This window comes from Oryzias melastigma, linkage group LG19, assembly GCF_002922805.2.
Source record: "Oryzias melastigma strain HK-1 linkage group LG19, ASM292280v2, whole genome shotgun sequence".
Lineage (NCBI taxonomy): Eukaryota > Metazoa > Chordata > Actinopteri > Beloniformes > Adrianichthyidae > Oryzias > Oryzias melastigma.
In genome coordinates, this window is record NC_050530.1 from 16680568 (window position 1) to 16697198 (window position 16631).

The 16631-nt window shown below is 38.9% G+C and overlaps 2 protein-coding genes across 4 annotated transcripts in view; one reads left to right on the forward strand and one right to left on the reverse strand.

Moving 5' to 3' along the window:
* The window catches only part of atm (ATM serine/threonine kinase), a gene marked incomplete at its 3' end in the record, with an annotated part of 34726 nt that extends 23441 nt beyond the window's left edge, over nucleotides 1-11285 (reverse strand). Inside the window, 14 exon segments of one of the 2 annotated variants that reach the window (XM_036217030.1) lie at nucleotides 1290-1421; nucleotides 1499-1730; nucleotides 1862-1963; nucleotides 2149-2352; nucleotides 2452-2823; nucleotides 2901-3079; nucleotides 3947-4116; nucleotides 5686-5924; nucleotides 5993-6158; nucleotides 6246-6410; nucleotides 6862-7007; nucleotides 7140-7258; nucleotides 9846-9942; nucleotides 11181-11285. In XM_036217030.1, coding sequence (XP_036072923.1) covers nucleotides 1290-1421; nucleotides 1499-1730; nucleotides 1862-1963; nucleotides 2149-2352; nucleotides 2452-2823; nucleotides 2901-3079; nucleotides 3947-4116; nucleotides 5686-5924; nucleotides 5993-6158; nucleotides 6246-6410; nucleotides 6862-7007; nucleotides 7140-7258; nucleotides 9846-9917 — 2298 coding nt within the window. 2 annotated transcript variants of the gene reach the window in all.
* The window catches only part of npat (nuclear protein, ataxia-telangiectasia locus), a 14521-nt gene continuing 8784 nt past the window's right edge, over nucleotides 10895-16631 (forward strand). Inside the window, exons 1-12 of one of the 2 annotated variants that reach the window (XM_024276515.2) lie at nucleotides 10895-11083; nucleotides 11261-11379; nucleotides 11496-11556; nucleotides 11647-11720; nucleotides 11802-11841; nucleotides 12822-13067; nucleotides 13217-13292; nucleotides 13399-13531; nucleotides 15421-15512; nucleotides 15595-15676; nucleotides 15796-15892; nucleotides 16003-16119. In XM_024276515.2, the coding sequence (XP_024132283.1) occupies nucleotides 11047-11083; nucleotides 11261-11379; nucleotides 11496-11556; nucleotides 11647-11720; nucleotides 11802-11841; nucleotides 12822-13067; nucleotides 13217-13292; nucleotides 13399-13531; nucleotides 15421-15512; nucleotides 15595-15676; nucleotides 15796-15892; nucleotides 16003-16119 (1174 nt within the window). In that variant the 5' untranslated portion in view covers nucleotides 10895-11046. The remainder of the gene's footprint in view (nucleotides 11084-11260; nucleotides 11380-11495; nucleotides 11557-11646; nucleotides 11721-11801; nucleotides 11842-12821; nucleotides 13068-13216; nucleotides 13293-13398; nucleotides 13532-15420; nucleotides 15513-15594; nucleotides 15677-15795; nucleotides 15893-16002; nucleotides 16120-16631) is intronic. The other variant, XM_024276516.2, reaches the window with a different exon arrangement.

A 16631-nucleotide genomic window follows, 5' to 3' on the forward strand; every position in this document is an offset into this window, starting at 1 on the left:
AAGTTGAAAAATAAATATTTTCTGGTAAAAAAACATCATTCTTCATTTAGTAAAACTTTTAGAATTTTTTTAATTCAAGTTTCAAATTTGCATCTTTCCCCCCAAATTTCAGTGTTTATGACAAGTTTACTTGCTTTTATATACAATGTTATTTTTCTGATTTTCCATTATTTCTTTTAAATTACAATGTGTACTTTTGAGTAGCGGTATCACATTATTGCGTTAATCGTGATTAATTAATTTATTACAGACATTTCAGAGTTTTTTTTAATGATCTCGTTAATCTCAATTTGGCATCCTCCATGTCATGTCTGATAATGCACAATTGGAAGAGCATTCAACCCGCACAAACCATGGTCCCTTCCAAAATAAATAAATATTGAATCCATAATTTAAACTTCTGACCTGTAATATTTTTAACTTTAGATTGTTTTGCACAAAAACGTAGTGTGTCACCATGGTAACAGCACTGACTGCGCTGCTCTCGCTTTTTCCTCACAGACAAACGTGATCGTCACGAGACGTTAAACTAAGCATCATCCAAAGGGAAAGTTCCCCTTGTAATGCTTGTTTTTGTCCAGATGATGAAGCAAAAATTAGCTTTAAATAAACACAATCTAAATCCTTAAATTCTCCAGCTGTCATGTCCTCGTGTCTCATTTCCTCCTTCTTTTATTCTCTTTATTCTTTCTCTTCTGCTTTCAAAATGATCAAATTTACCACACAGGGTAAAGGAAATTATAAAATCACTCATGTTTTTTCTACTGTTTTGCTGTTGTAATAAACTGTGGAATAAAGTATGTCAACAAATGTATTATGGTATTAATAAGAGGTTCAAGGTCAACATTTTTTGGATTGTTCCGAAAAATGTTCCTATTGTTCTTTTATGGGGTGTATTGAGCTTTCTGAACCTGGTGGAGTTTTGTTTGTTTGTTTGTTTTTCTTAATTGTTTGAAAGTCTTCCCCTTAATAAACTTATAAATAAAATATACATTTTGATCTTTTACTGCACCACAATGTCATTAAATTTCAATAAAAATACCTCAACATCAGCAAATATTAGGCTAAAAATATTTTTGGTTAAAAAAAAAAATAATTTGATTAATTAATTACAGATCAGGATTAATTAATCATAAAAAAAATGAATCGCATGACAGCACTAGTTTTGTGTTTAGAACTTTTTTCAAAATTTCAAACTTCTTTTTTCTCAAATTTAGATTCTGTTTTTTAAGCCACTTCAAGACGATTCTGATTTAACCCCATAGGAAGAAATGGATGCATCCCAGAACCTTAGCTTTGGTGAGGAGCTGTGAGCGGCTGGCCTCGTCCTGAGACAAACATCCCGTAGAGATGTAGCCCGCCAGAACGCCAACCAGCAGAGCAAAACAGCGCACCAAGCACTCCGGAGGGATGGACGGAGACTGCCGGATTAAAAAATATGAGTTTCTGGCCAAACACGACACGACAAACGCCGACTCCTTATGAAGCCTCTACTTACGTTGGGTGAGTAACAGTTGAGCAGATTGTCTGCCACTGAAAGCACCAGCTGATCCAGCTTGTTTCGGAGGCTGGGGACCGCGGGAAGCTGAGTGTCGGCTGACGGCGTCTTGACAAACTCGTTGACTCGTGGTCGCATCTCTGGTGCGTTAAAGCTAAACTGCAGGTAAAGTTGCTCAATCTCCTCCAGGTTTTCTTTGCCCTCAGATGCTAGTTGATCTGGCAAAAAGCCGCTATAAATAAAAAAATAGAATGTTTTTCACAAATAAAGAAGGTCACTGCAGTGACAAAATGGCTCGTGAAAAAATTAATCAGTAGTGAGTAAAATAATGCATAGAGTTGGGAATTAAAAATACTTTTTTACCTTGTAACTCCTTTTTCACCCAGCAAGAACTTCAGACCAACTCTTGTGTCTTTCAGCATCAGTGAGACCAAAATATTTGCTATCAGATTGTGAGGAAAATCTCTGCAGAAAAAACATTTAAAGAAAAGTAACGAAAACATAAAACAAAAGCAGCTTTTCTAAGGATAAACAATTTTTAAAAAAATCAGAGAAACAAGTCTCCTTTTTAGATTTTTTTGAATTAAGAAGTTGAATGTAGACCGTCTTTGCATAGGCTAACAGAGTGAGGAAAGAGCAGCAGAAGGAACCTGCAGATGATTGGATGAGGCCTGCTGCTGTCCTCTGTCTCATCGCTCTGGTTGCTCATCAGCAGCCAAGCCATGAGGTTTTCCTTCAAATACGGAGATGCAGATCCCTCTGTAGCTCCCAGATAGTCCCAGAGGGAGCTCGACGAGACGCTTTGCGGGACGGAACACTTAAGAAGTGTGTGGGCGAGACAGAGAGCAGAACTCCTGTAATAAAAAAGATCACATTTTAAAGAAATGAACTATAAACATGGATTTTTACCAACCATAATTGCACATATTAACCAGAAATAAGCAGTGACTCACTTGGATGGCTTACATGCAGACCCAGAGAAGAGCTTCCAGAACTCTCTGTCTACATTCACCAGCCCTCTGTGCACGATGGAGGCCAGCAGATCCAGACAGAGGGACTCCGTGTGGGGTGAGCTGACACCTCGCACACAAAGAGCCCAAATCCGAAGCCAGAGCCGGTCCAGCTCAGCTCTGTGGGCCTGGGTTTTGTGCGGACAGCGGGCCTGGCAGTGCGCCACCTCCCTGAGGCAGCGCAGCACGTACAGGCTCCTCTCACCTCTGCGCTGCTCTGCCAGGAGCTGGTGCAGCGCCACGAGCAGAGGAACCAGCTCCTGACTGGGCACCATAGACGGGTACTTACAGGTGAGCACTGAGGCGATCTGCAACCTAAAAATAGAGACTTTTCAGAGTGTCCAGTGGGAATGTTACTTTTTAAAACTTGAACAACTTTGTGAAATACATACCAAGGGATGACGTTGAAGTCATCGTAATGAGGCTGCAGACGGTCGCGGAGGACTTCCCAGCCAATTTCAACACGACGACGTTTACTGGCTGCACCGTGGGAGGGACTCCCCATCTGTGTGGCTCTGTGGGGGGCCTGCGTGACCTCCAACACATGGCTCCCACTGTCATCAGTGAACAGCTATGGCAAACCAGACAAAACTTGCTTCAAAATTTGATCAAAATGTTACATTCTTCTGGCAGTTTTCTGATGATGGAGAGCATATGTAAAGAATTTTCTCAGTATTTCTTTATTCAGATCATATTTGTGACGTAGAAAATACCCCGGGCGGACCAGAAGTTCTACCCACTTGTAGACGACTCCATCCATGTACATTTTCCATTCATCTCATCTGAGCTTTCTCAAAACTGTATCCCTGGATATCTCCAGGATTGATTTCCATTTTTGTTACACCTGTATTGCTAGTTTGAGTGGAAAGGGTTGTAAGCTAGTAGAAGACCGTGTAAACAGATGCTTCCCAACAGTTCCGCCCACAACTCAGAGGTGAATTTATTTAACTAAACCACATGTGTCAAAGTCAAGGCCCAGGGGCCGGAACCGGCCCTCCGGGTAATTCTATCCGCCCCCTCCAGATCATTTTATTTTATTGTTATTAATGGCCCCATGTCTTATTTTTAACTTGTAAAATTTTGACAAAATATACCTTTATGGAGAGTAAAATGTTGAAAGTTATTTAAGATTTAAGTTGATTTCTTCTGGAATTATATTCTGGCTTTTTATTTTTCATATTTATGCTAAAAAAATTGCATTTTTAGAGTTTTAAAATTTTAGTTTTAGTGTGTTCAATAACTGTTTATCCTGTGACTTTAAGGTGTGTTTTGGATTTTGGCCCCTTGTGCGATTCAGTTTGACAGCACTGTAATAAACTATGTCCTAGAAAATGACTTTTTTTTGGGCTAAAAACGGCATAAAATTAATTAAAAGACCACTGGAAACACTTATAAAACAGATGAAAAGATGATTGAAGTGGGACTTTAAGCTGCTCACCTGGTGACAAATGTCGGCTGTAAGCTCGATCAGATTGTCTTTGACAGCGATGTGTCTGCTCCCTGTGGCGTACTTCCCTCTGCTGCCGATCTGGCTGATTTCTTTGACCAAGGAGTCGTATAGGTCGTACAGCAGACCACGCCACCCTGTCCAGTCTTCAGCATGAGCGCCTAGAGAAAAAAGACCCCAACAAACATTGGAGTTGGAGCCAAACACCTTAAAGCAGGGGTGCTCACACTTTTTTTGAATGTGAGCTACTTTTGAGACAACAAACACCAGAACATCTTCCTCAAAATCACTTTATTTAACTTCAAAGTTGGCAACTTATACTGCATTTTCACTCTAATGTCCTACGTAAGTTAAGGCCTTGGGGCCAGATCCGGCCCGCCGGGTAATTATATCCGGCCCTGCAGGTCATTTTATTTTATTGTTATTTTTTACTTTTTTTAAGGTTTAATTTGATTCATTCTGTAATAAGATTCTTGCTTTTTTATTATTCATAATTATGTTAAAAAGTTATGGTTTTAAAGTTTTAAAAATTGGCGTTCTGCTAGCTTTTTGGACTATTTTGGCATTTCTTACAAGCCTGCGTGAGCTGGTTGGGCTGTCTGGATCCTTCTTAAAATGGTTCACCTCATATTTGGCTGACAGGAGCTTCAGTGTGTCAGCGAATAACATTACGTCTGAAAAAAGCCGACTTGTTGGGTACCTCAGGGCTCAGTCCTGGGACCACTCTTGTTCCTCCTGTATATGCTCCCTCTAGGCAAGTTAATCCTCTCTCACCACCTCTTTGCAGACGACATCCAGCTGTACTGTTCTGTATGACCACTGAGACCCACAAACTGAGCTCCCTAATTAACTGCCTCTCCCATTTAAAGCAGTGGCTAAATGACAACTGCCTTCAGCTGAACTCTGAAAAAACAGAAACACTGGTTATTGCCCCAGATAGTGCCATCACTGCCATTAAACATCAACTAGGTTCCCTAGGCCAATTAGCAAAACCTAGGCTAGGCACCTAGGCTGTGGAACGAACTCCCCCCATTTTTACGCTCACTGGGCTCTATTGATGTTTTTAAAACAAAACTCAAAACGCATTTTTACAATCAAGCTTTCCAGCCCCACTGAGTGGGCCTCTGGCTGACTGTTTTTATAATTTTATGTACTTTTAAATGTGTTGTATTTTATGTGTCTCTTTTACATATTTTGTGTATTTTTACTCATATCCTCTAAAGCACTTTGTGACTGCAGTCTGGGAAAAGTGCTATATAAATAAACTTTACTTTACTTAGTTACTATGATTTTTATGCTATTTTGGAGATTAGCTAATATTTCAGCTACATGCTAGCTGTTTTGGCTAATTTGAGGCTATTTTGGAGTTTATTAAACCTTTATTTTATTTAACCAGGTAAGCTATTAAGAACAAATTCTTATTTACAATAAAAACGTGGGCAGTAGTTTATGTCTCAGAGGATGTTCGATTGGCCGTTCTGGGTGTCAATCAAGTGACATACTTCACGATGAGGATGACTATTCGCTGACAGAATTTTAAAATTTATACCTTTTTATTCATTTATCTTTGATGGCCCACAAACTACCCACATGTCCTTTGATGTAATTAAATCCCCTGCCTTAAACTCTCCAACAAACATTTATTTAAAGTGTATGATTTCTTTCTAATTCAAACAAATAGAATTTTAGTAGTTTTAACTTTGTGGAATGAATAGGAAACGTAGCTCCACCTGTGTCTTGTGTCCTGGCTCCTTTCGGGTGGTGAATGCACATCTGCAGGTTTAAAAAGTCCACGATCTCCTCTTTAAGCGGCGCACTCGGCCTCATCTCTGCCCACACGTGCAGCACAGAAGGCAGCAGCTCCTCTCCCAGACGGCACACTCTCATCCTGCGGTTCACAGCCGCCGACCTCAGGAAGACGTTCAGAGCCGAGACCAGATGCTCCAAGACCAACAGGTGTTTCTCCCGCCTGCAGTTGTGTGAGAAAAAGTTAGAAACTTCCCAACAGCGCAGATGAAGAATTTGATGTTTCTTGACCTGGCGTTCAGCAGGGCTTTGGTGAAAAAGCTGAACAGAGCATCGCTGAACGTGTCGGTCTGCGTGCAGCAGCCCTGCACCAAAGTGTGGATGACTCTGCTGAGCAAAATGCGGTTGATGGAATTGGAGGAGGAGTTAAAAAAGCCACAGTACAAATCCAACAGACCTGCGAGATAGAAGGAGAAGATGATCTGCATAACTCTGGGAATGGAGCTGATTAAGTTCTACAAATGTACCCAAAAAGCTCCCGCACTCTGCCACTGTTGCTGGGAGATCTCACACCAGTACTTGCGGACGGTGAGGACGTTCTTTAAAAGGATGCTGCTGTAATTTTCTCCGTAAGCCGAGCAGCGGTAGGAGTCGTGTAGAACATCCATCACATGTTTCAGAAGCTCTCCGCAATTTAGACGAGGACCACCTGCAAGAATAATAAATAAAAATACATTTTGTCTACTTTCTATTCAAGTTTCATCTAAAGTCTCACTACAATCATCTTTTGAGATATTTTTAAAGGACTCCAAGTGGTCTTTTGATTATGATTATGCCTTTTTTAGCTAAAATCAAAAACATTTCTAGGACATAAATTCTGCAGAATGGCGGTACCACATCAGAACTTTGTCTTTGAGTTGTGGGCGGGACCATTTCCCCGAATCAACCCACACTTTTAAGCTAAATTTTCTTTTTATAAGTCCTTAATCCTCATAAAAAAACAAAAAGAACATGTCAAAAACATCAAAAAGACAATTTTCTTTGGGTCTTCACAGAGGATTAAGTCAGATTAGGCAATAAAAGTTATGTGTTTACAATCATTAATGAACTATTTTTTAGCATACCAAGCATCAGCTGGGCTATCAGAGCGTGGCCCTTACGTTTGTTTGCGTAACGAATGAAGTACTTAATCAAACTGCACACTTCCGCCATCTTCTTCTGCCGTATGGTGAGCGTAGTTGCCGTCACGTTGGATCTACTGGATTGAAGACTTTCTGTCTCTTTCTGGACATAATGCTGCAGGAACCTGGTGCAGGAGAATAAAAAATAAAAGAATAGAATGTTTTTGTTTTACAGATTTACCCGCATTTAAAGATTGGGTCAAACTTGATCTAAAATGTGTCACAAAATCCTTTTGTTCCATAAAAACAAGGACTACCTGAAAACATTGTCCCATGTGAGCTGTTTGGACGCTTTAGGTTTGGTTGATGAGGCACAATCCAGCTTTTGCAGAACCTCAGGAGATCGAAGGAGCCGTCTGAAGTGTTCAGCTTCTTTCTGATGGCACAGACAATGATATTTAAGTATGGGTTAATGCCCGACGAGAGGTCCGTTATCAGAAAATATTGCATCAGACGATAGCTTCACCAAAGTCCATACCACACCACAAACAAGATTTTATCAATTATTACTTCTTTAATCTTGTAATTTTCAATGTTTCAATCGTTTTTCACAAGAAGCAGATTGTTGGATATGTGGTTGGACGCGTTGGCATGGTAACGGCTAGAGAGTCTGCACTAGGGCTGCCACGACTAGTCGACTAATTGACGGCTAATAGACTATCAAAATAGTTGAGAACTAGTTTAATAGTCGGTTAATCATTACTCTATATTATGTGGAGTCAGAGTGTAGTAAAGTTGAAAGTTATGATTGCATTATGCTGCTTTTTAGGTCTATTTTGGAATTTATTAAGGTTTTTAGGCTAATTTAGAGTTTAGCTAATATTTCAGCTACTTGCTAGCTGTTTTGGCTAATTTAGGCATTTTAGGCTATTTTGGATTTTAGCTAATATTTCAGCTACATGCTAGCTAATTGGGCTAATTTAGGATTTTTTCTTATTTTTTTCGGCTAATTTGGCATTTAACTTCAGGGTTTTCACCTATTAGCTTCAGCGATTTCAGCTATCAACTTAAGGGTTTTTTAGCTATCAGCTTCAGTGTTTTTGTCTATCAATTTCAGCATCTTCAGCTATCATCACTCACATTTTCAGTGGCCAAATTCAGCTCACAGCATTCACACTAGCATTATCTCAGGTAATGGGATATATGTAGTTTTTAGTCAAAGCTAATGTTGGTTAAGATGTATACTTTATGCACAACCCGATTAGTCGATTAATCAGGAAAAATAACCTGGGATTAATCAACGATTAAAATAATCGTTTGTGGCAGCTCTAGTCTGCACCTCACACTGCTGCAGCTGAGGCCTAACCAGGACAGGAAGGTGGCTGAATGTCATATCAAGTGATACAAAGCATTAGTTCAGACTTCACTTTTTACCACCTGTTTTTGTCCAGAAAAGGAGTCAAATGTTTGTTTCCAAGAATATTAAGTCCACAAGTAATTTCCTGGACCGCTAACACTGCAGGAAATATCCACCATTAACTCTGATCATTAAATGTGTATCAACAAACAACCCATCTCTTTCATTAATTAATAACTCAATTATGTAAAAACACATATTGCGTGTTTCTGCTGTTCAGGTTACCAGCTGGTGTTTAGGTAAATGATATAGAACATTCATTGTATGTGGGAGCTTACTTAATATGTGTGCAATTTCACTTTTTTATGGACGTCCTGCAGCCAGTCAGAAATGAGGATTCAATCAAAAGAGGAGTTAATTTATTTCAATAAAAGAGTCATTTGGGTTACTTTCTAAACCAGTGAGAGCCACAAAGTCCCACTTACCCGTTTAGAAAAACACATTTTATTTATGCTTCTGTGATCTTTATGCCATTTACCGTATTTATAAAATAAGGGCTGCACGGTGGCGCAGTGGTTAGCGCTCTTGCCTCACAGCGAGAAGGCCCTGGTTCGACTCCCGGCCTCACAGCGAGAAGGCCCTGGTTCGACTCCCGGCTGGGACCTTTCTGTGTGGAGTTTGCATGTTCTCCCCGTGCATGCGTGGGTTTTCACCGGGGACTCCGGCTTCCTCCCATCGTCCAAAAACATGCTTCATAGGTTGATTGGTGACTCTAAATTGCCCCTAGGTGTGGATGTGGGAGTGAATGGGTGTGTGATTGAGGCCCTGGCACAGACTGGCGACCTGTCCAGGGTGTACCCCGCCTTCGCCCATCAGCAGCCGGGATAGGCTCCGGCAACCCCACAACCCCGAAAGGGACAAAGCGGTTCAGAAAATGGATGGAATTTATAAAATAGCTTCAAAATGTTCACAAAAATTAAAGTATAAACTAAATACTATATTCTGTATATATTAATTTTAATGTATTCTACTATTATAGCAGAACATTTAGTTTTTTTTTCAAAATAAAATATACCCAAATAAGTGTGCCAAATAAGATCCTCCAGCTACAGCAGATTTACTTGAAATAAAACAGGAAGAAAGTCAAATCAAACATGGCATTTCTATCATTATGACTTTTGGCCTCATATATCTTCCAATTGTAATCCGTCTCTAATTGACGCCGGTCTCCAAAAACGCCGGGTCAAACAGGTGTTTGTTACTTTAGACCCCGATCTCTAATAAATAGTGGCCAGATTTTTTTAATGGGTCGAGCACAGTTGTGGCACTTGTGTTGTGTAGTGACGGACAAAAACACACTCTTTTGATTTAATTTAAACTTTGTGCAGGGGAATACGTATGTTAAAGAACATTCAGGTGTGGTGAATCTGCAAAACCTTTTTGGGGTGGATCCTAAACATATCCACAAACAGCGCATGAATGAGCAAAAAATCTAAACACAACCCACAAACCCATCATTTATTCAAATCATTTGCATTTTTAAGCCAAAAAGTAACAATGGAGGGACAAAGAGCGGTCGCCGACGACCTCTGATCCAGACCATGGTAGATTAGGCAGTAAGATTCTGTCAGTGACAGCACACAACAACTTAAGTTTGTGCTTTTACCTTTCTCTCAGTAGCTTTATCATTTTCCAGTCCTCTGCAGCAGACCAGTAAATCATGCAGAGCCAGACTCATCGTGCTTCACAGTAGATTATTACACCTGCAGGGACAAGATCAAAGCATGTAATCATCACATCTGTTCCACACGTTAAAATAAACAACACAGTTGTATTGTTTCATGCTGAAAACAACTGTCAAATGATTTATGTTCTGCAAACATGAGGATCACCAGCATTATGTGGGTGTGTACAGACGACTGTCACGTGGATGGATGACTTCTTAAAGCAAGGATGGATGCAAAAGCTCATACAAATGATGTGGCATTTGCTTACAAATGTGAAGCCAGAAGTCCAGTAATGTCATTCAGTCAAAATGTGGATTATTAGGAGTTGTAGACTTGTCATTATGTGGGTTTAAAATCACTGTTTGTGCAAAATGCATGCTTTCAGTGAAAAGTAAAACTTTGCCTTTTATTACCTGGGTAGCTGTGTTTCAAAGAGGAAGACTTAGCTGGTAGCAAAACCAAGTTGTTGAAGGGAGGATGAGAAAGCGAAAGTTTCTGTCCTAACCATGCTTTTAAAAAAAAAAAAAAGGCATGAATTTGACTGACAGCAATAATGGCTGCTCTCTGTTTCTCTATCGACCTCAGATGTTTGTTGTTTCGAAGCACGCGGGCACAGGTGTTAGCTAAGGTGCTACTCCATGCAAGAACAACTTTTCCAATCCTCTACGTGCGTTAGCAGCCACACGCACACGCATATTCCCGCCCCAATGCAAGTGACGTCAACTTCCTGGTCTTTTACGTCCGTGTTGAGTGTTCAATTATTTTTGAATATAAGAAAAATTATTTTATTGTACTTTTAGATCAAATACAATGTTGCTGAAAGCTAAAAATATTTGTAACTTTCTAAAATGAGCAAACGCTTTGCTATTTGTGGTGTTTTCAAACACCTCCCTGAGATTTTTACTTCTTTTAGGACTACAATTACCAGAAGTCGAATCGGTGCGTCACTTTAATTCTTCCGGGTTATACATGATTGAGTTCCCCGCCTTTTGACAAAGCTGGACTACATTCGGGACGCTTACAACAACATCACTGTCATCGGCTAGTTTTATGTTGTTTATTTTTCCATTGGAAGGCTTTTATTTGACGTTTTGCATAGTTTAAAAATCCCGAATATATTATATTAACTGTTAGGCTGCTATGTTGCTCCCTTCAGATGTGGCTCGGCTTGTTTTAGGTAAGTCAAAGTCGGAGGACGGAGGATTGTAGCTGTAGCTTTAGCCTGCCTCGATAATGAAGTGTAAGCAGGGCGGATTAAAGCTGACAGGACTCACCGGTTTGGGACAGCAGTTGGGTTTTATTTTCATCGCTTTGCAGTTTCTCGAATGAGCAGTTTGCATCTTTCTTTCTCCAGGATACCTTCAGGAAGAGGGGCTGTCAGCAACCAGCCAAGCTTTTATTCACGAGAGCCCAAATCTGAAAGAGTATGCCGAGCACACTATAGGAGATGGAACAGTTCCTGCATGCGTTTTTGTGAGTATTTGTTCTCATTTTTAATGCTATAACGTGTGTTTAAAAAAAAAAAAAAAAACTCAATTATTTCAGGATGAATTTAATTTTGACCCTTTTTTCTTCCACTACTCTGACAGTCGATTTTTGGAAAAGGTCTAACAACTATTTTAAACGAGTATGTAGCTGCCAAAGCGAAAGGTAATATATATATATAGGTTTCCTATAATATTTAGGTAACATTTATATCATGTTTTGAACAAGTATAATCTTATTATTTTTTATTATCAGAGTCCTCTCATGAAGTGCCTCTTGTGATGACCTCATTATGGAAAAAGCTGGACTTTACTCTCAACCAGATAAAGGTAAAAAAAAAGGTTTTATATCAATGTTTATATTTTAAGTTAAAATATTTAATGTATTTCTATTTCTATCTTTTCTTTAGGTCATTGCAGAATTCTCCTGCCATATCAGCAAGTCAAAGAAGTAAGTTATGTGGTATAACACACTGTGGCAATGAAGGAAGTATTTAAAAAACTATTAGTCGGACCTGTTCAAGTCTAGTTTAGTCTTTTGCATTACCTTATTTTTAATTATTTGTTTCTTTAGTGTTTATTGGGGTCCCTCCATACACCTGGTGTTTCTTATTGTAGAGTGAAAGAACTTTTATAATTTCACTGTCCTACATGTTTCTTGTAGTTTGCAGATTTTTCACACTCCTTTGGAACATTTAAGACATTAAATTACTTGTATTATAGATTAAAAGCCAAACTATCATTCAGTTTTTCCAATTTTTCGATCCACATTATGTTAAAACAAACATGTCTGCTTGAAAGCTAGTTCCTATACACTTTGGATTAGCTACCACATTCACTCTTATTCTATTATTTGAGATGCTTTTTGGAAGTTAAAAGCATATTTTTATTTCGAATAAAACATATTTTATTTCCAAAGAACATTTTTTAATGCCTTTTCAGGATTTGAAGACGTTCAGTTTGAATATAGGATTTTATCCTGATAGCTGACAACGTTTAATTTAATTGTCACCTGCACAAGTTGCTGTTTTTTGTGGTGTCTTTTCTGCTTCTAAATTTGAAATTCTATTTAAAAAATAGAGTGGAGAATCGAGGATTATATGTGTAGTTTCCCCTTTTTTTAAGCAAAGCAAAACACCCCAATAGTCTTTTTCTTCCTCTATTCATACAATTAAAGTTGGCAAAAGGTAATCTGCTGTTTTGAATGTTTCTCCTATTTTAGTTCTTTGTAAACTTAGTCAATCAATGACTTTATTTGTGGGGCACCTTTCATCAAGATGCTGCAGAACACAAAATGTTTGACATAAAAGAAAAAAATAGGTTAAGACATTTAAAAAATAGTCAAAGCAATAGATTGAAACCAAAAAGACAAACTGAAGAAAGCGCAGTGATTGTATATTCTATGCACTCACAACCCTGTTTTCCTTCCAGCGCGGTCACGCATTGGAGTGGCCAACATGGCGAGGCAGCGAGCCTTAACTGCCGGTTCCGTCAGTGGGATCATTTGTTCTTCAGCCGCTGAGACGAGCTCCATGGTCAGCCCTGCGCACACCTCCCACACCATGCTCGGCCACTCCACTCCAGTGTGCATCACAGGCCCGCACGTCAGACAAGTACCTAACGGCGTCACGCAGCAGCATCAAGTTCCAGATATCAGCCGAATAATGAATACACCCAGTCAGTATCATGGATCACAAAAACAAATCCTGAGTTTCTAATTTTTTGTTGTTTTAGCATGATAATGCCATGCCTTTTTTCTTCTTGTTTTATGTTACTAACCATTTAAAGAGCTAGCCTTTGAGAATCATACGTGTTTTTTTGTTCAGGGGATTCTCCTGTGCAAGTTATCATTTCAGAGAACCGGTTAACTTCAGGTCCAATGTCTCCTGGTCGACGGAAATGGTAAGATCCAATTATTTTTCTCTGGAGGCTCCAAGTTAAAACCATGTTTTCATGGTAGTTTTGGTTTACTGAGTCTAACTAGTTTTCACAACTATTTCCCCTTCAGGGATACTCCCAGGAAGAGAGGTGGCGGTCCTGGTGGGTCCAGTGGACCTAATAGGTCTGCTCCTCCTCCTGTTGGAAGCGTCAGTACTGAACCCCAACCTGAAGAAGCCGTTGATGAGAACTTTCCTGTGAGTGTACGTGCTTATGTTGGCTTCTTTTTATTGCAACAAATAAGCGTAAACCTGGTGGGGTTTATATAATTTGACTGCATCTGCTCTGTGTGAAACGTTGAACATGTAGCAAAATTTTCCCTAAAAACTCTCTCAGAACATCTTTTGAGCTATTTAGGTGTGAAGCAACCCCACCCCCCTTCCCCAGGCCATTGCTGAAAGCTCTGAGCAGGGAGCTTGTGGCCCCCCAGCTTATTTTCTGCGTAACAAATGAGCTCTTTTCGCAACTGCATTATTTTTGTCTCCAACAAATTCACAAGTATTTGAATAAAGAAATACTCAGTCAGAAATAGAATTTTGAGGTTAGTTTTCTTTATACATGTTCTCCATGATGACAAAAACTCCACAAGAACATGTTAAAACCACAAAAAAATATCTGTGTGTGTCTTTAAAGCCCCACTCCTATGAAAACTGTGTTTTTACCATGCTCTTGAACCATTTTTGTCATAATCGACTACACATATAAAGTAATTTTAACTAATTTGTGATAAAAACAGCATTTCTGAGTATTTTCTTACTATAGTGATTCTCCTGCTCCTTCCCAGACGTTTCTCAAAATGTAAAAACTCAATCACACTTTCAGCGATTTGACCAATCTTGGTATCAAAACGTTCAGCTTGTTCAGGAAATTACTGCTTGTATTTTTGGTGCTGATAAACTTTATTGTTTTTCAAATATTGAGCAAATTATGCCACATAGGAAATGAATGAGAAATCGCTCAAATCCTTCAAAAACTTTGTGCACTTTGAAATTTCTGAACTTCCGCATATCCTTTCAGCTAGTAGAGACATAATTCAAACTTTAAAATGTTCAACAGATACTGAGTATTTCAGGGTAATTTGGAATTTAGCTCTTAATTTAGCAACATGCTAGCTGTTTTTGGCTAATCTGGAAATTTGACCAGTTTTAGACTTATTTGGAGTTTAGCTAATGTTTTAGCATTATTTTAGCTATTTTGTCAAAATTAGAACTGTTTTAAATTATGTAGGCAAATTTGAAGTTTAGTTAATATTTTAGCAGTATGTTAGCTACTTTGGCAAAATATGACTTTTTTCTAGGTTTTTTGGGGGGGTTAATTTGGGATTTTTATCATATTGTGGAAAGCTTTCAGCTTCAACGTTCTCAGCTCTCAGCTTGAGCTTTTTTAGCTACCAGTTTCAGTGTTTTCAGCTATCCGCTCTGGCATCTTCTGCAGCCACATTCAGCTTACAGCATTCACACTGGTATTATCCCAGGTAATGGTTTATATGTAGTTCAAATTGCGTTGGATCAGATGGAAACCGGATGTTTGAAAAAGTTTGGACATGTGATGCAGCTATCGGCACAGTCTTGATTTCTCCGCTCCAATTCTAACCCTCCTCTTGCAGACAAATAGATCCATGTACGTCTTAATTTTCCTTGTTTGAGCTGATATCTGGCTCTAAACTGTGCGGCTGGAGAGCTCTGATATTGCTCACCATTTTTTTACTACGCTAATATTAGCTTGGGGTTTTGAAGGGCTTCAGGCTAGCAGGAGAAAATGTAAACAAAGGCATTCTGGGAAATGAGCTAGTTAAAACCGTACAAACACTTCTGCCCACAGCCTAAAATTGAATTTCTAAAGAGATCCTGCAGCTCTGCAGAAAATATGTCTTAAAAAATCGACAAAGGCTTTTAGATTTTGTCTTAAAACAGCATAATCCCAATTAAAGAGCACTGAGGACACTTTTACAATAGAAACGATACAGTTAGGGTGGAACTTTAAGAACTAAAATTAGAATTGGATTATTTTCCTTGAAACTTCCTTGTATGTTTGGAAAATTTCCACTAGACATGGGTTGTAATTTTTTTTCCTTAAATCTTAATCTTCACAGCAACTTGTGATACAAAATGCTCGTGACAAAATCCTGGGGGACAGGTCACTACAAGAGAAGCTTGCTGAAAACATCAACAAAATTCTTGCAAAGTAAGCCTTATATCGTTGTGTAGTAGTAGGTGCTGAATCAGACAAGCTGGCCATAACATTTTCACTTCATCTGCTTCACCAGTGAGCCGGTACCACAAACATCAAAGGCCTCTGTTGGCACCGTGGAGGCAGATCAGTCAATAGATGAAATTCTGGGTTTGCAGGTACGGAAAATACCAAAGATGCTGACATCATTCACAGCATTACTTATTTTTCTTGAAAAGGTTTTGTAAGGAAGTCCTTCCACATATGAGAGCTTTGTTCTTTTTGTTTGTGTTGACAGGGGGAAATCCACATGAGTGATGATGCCATCCATGACATTTTGGAGCAAACAGAATCCGACCCGGCTTTTCAGGCTCTTTTTGACCTTTTCGATTACAGTAACTATGACCTCGTTTTATTTGCTATACAGCTAATGTCTGTGTGGTATTAGACAGTACGGCTGAGAGAGTTTTATTTTATTTATTTTTTTACACCCGTGTGTTTGCAGATAAAACAAGATTCCCAGATGGAGAGATGGGAGACGTAGATGTCAGCAGTAGTCCAGAAGAAATGGACAGTACAGGACCTTCATCTATGGTCCGAGTCCTTCAGAACAATGATCCAGGTATGAAAATTACATCTAAAAACACAAATGAGCACCAGTTTCACTGCAGTGAAGGCATGTTCCTTAAAATTCTTGTGAATAAATTGATAAATAAATTTGAAGACATGTTTTTTTTTTGTGTCGTACAAATGTGAATTTTATGTAAACGTACTGAGGTTATAAATTCTATAAAATACTGTCCTGTATAACCTTTACATTGCAGTGCAGCAAACCAAAGACACAATTAGACGATCTTTTATCCTGGTTATATAAGAGTAACTTTTTTTTGTCTGCATAACCATCAACATCATATTCTTTGGCTAGCCCAGGGGTCTGCAACCGTTAACACTAAAAGAGCCGTTTGCTCTAGTTTTTTACAGACCAGAACCAAACAAGAGCCACAAACTCTCATTTTATTGTTAAAAAATGCACAATATTTATGATTTAATTTAGTTATAGCATATAATGGTTAGATAAATTCACAAACTGTACAGAGAAACATCAGTTTGTCAATCTTTGATAAAGATATAAAA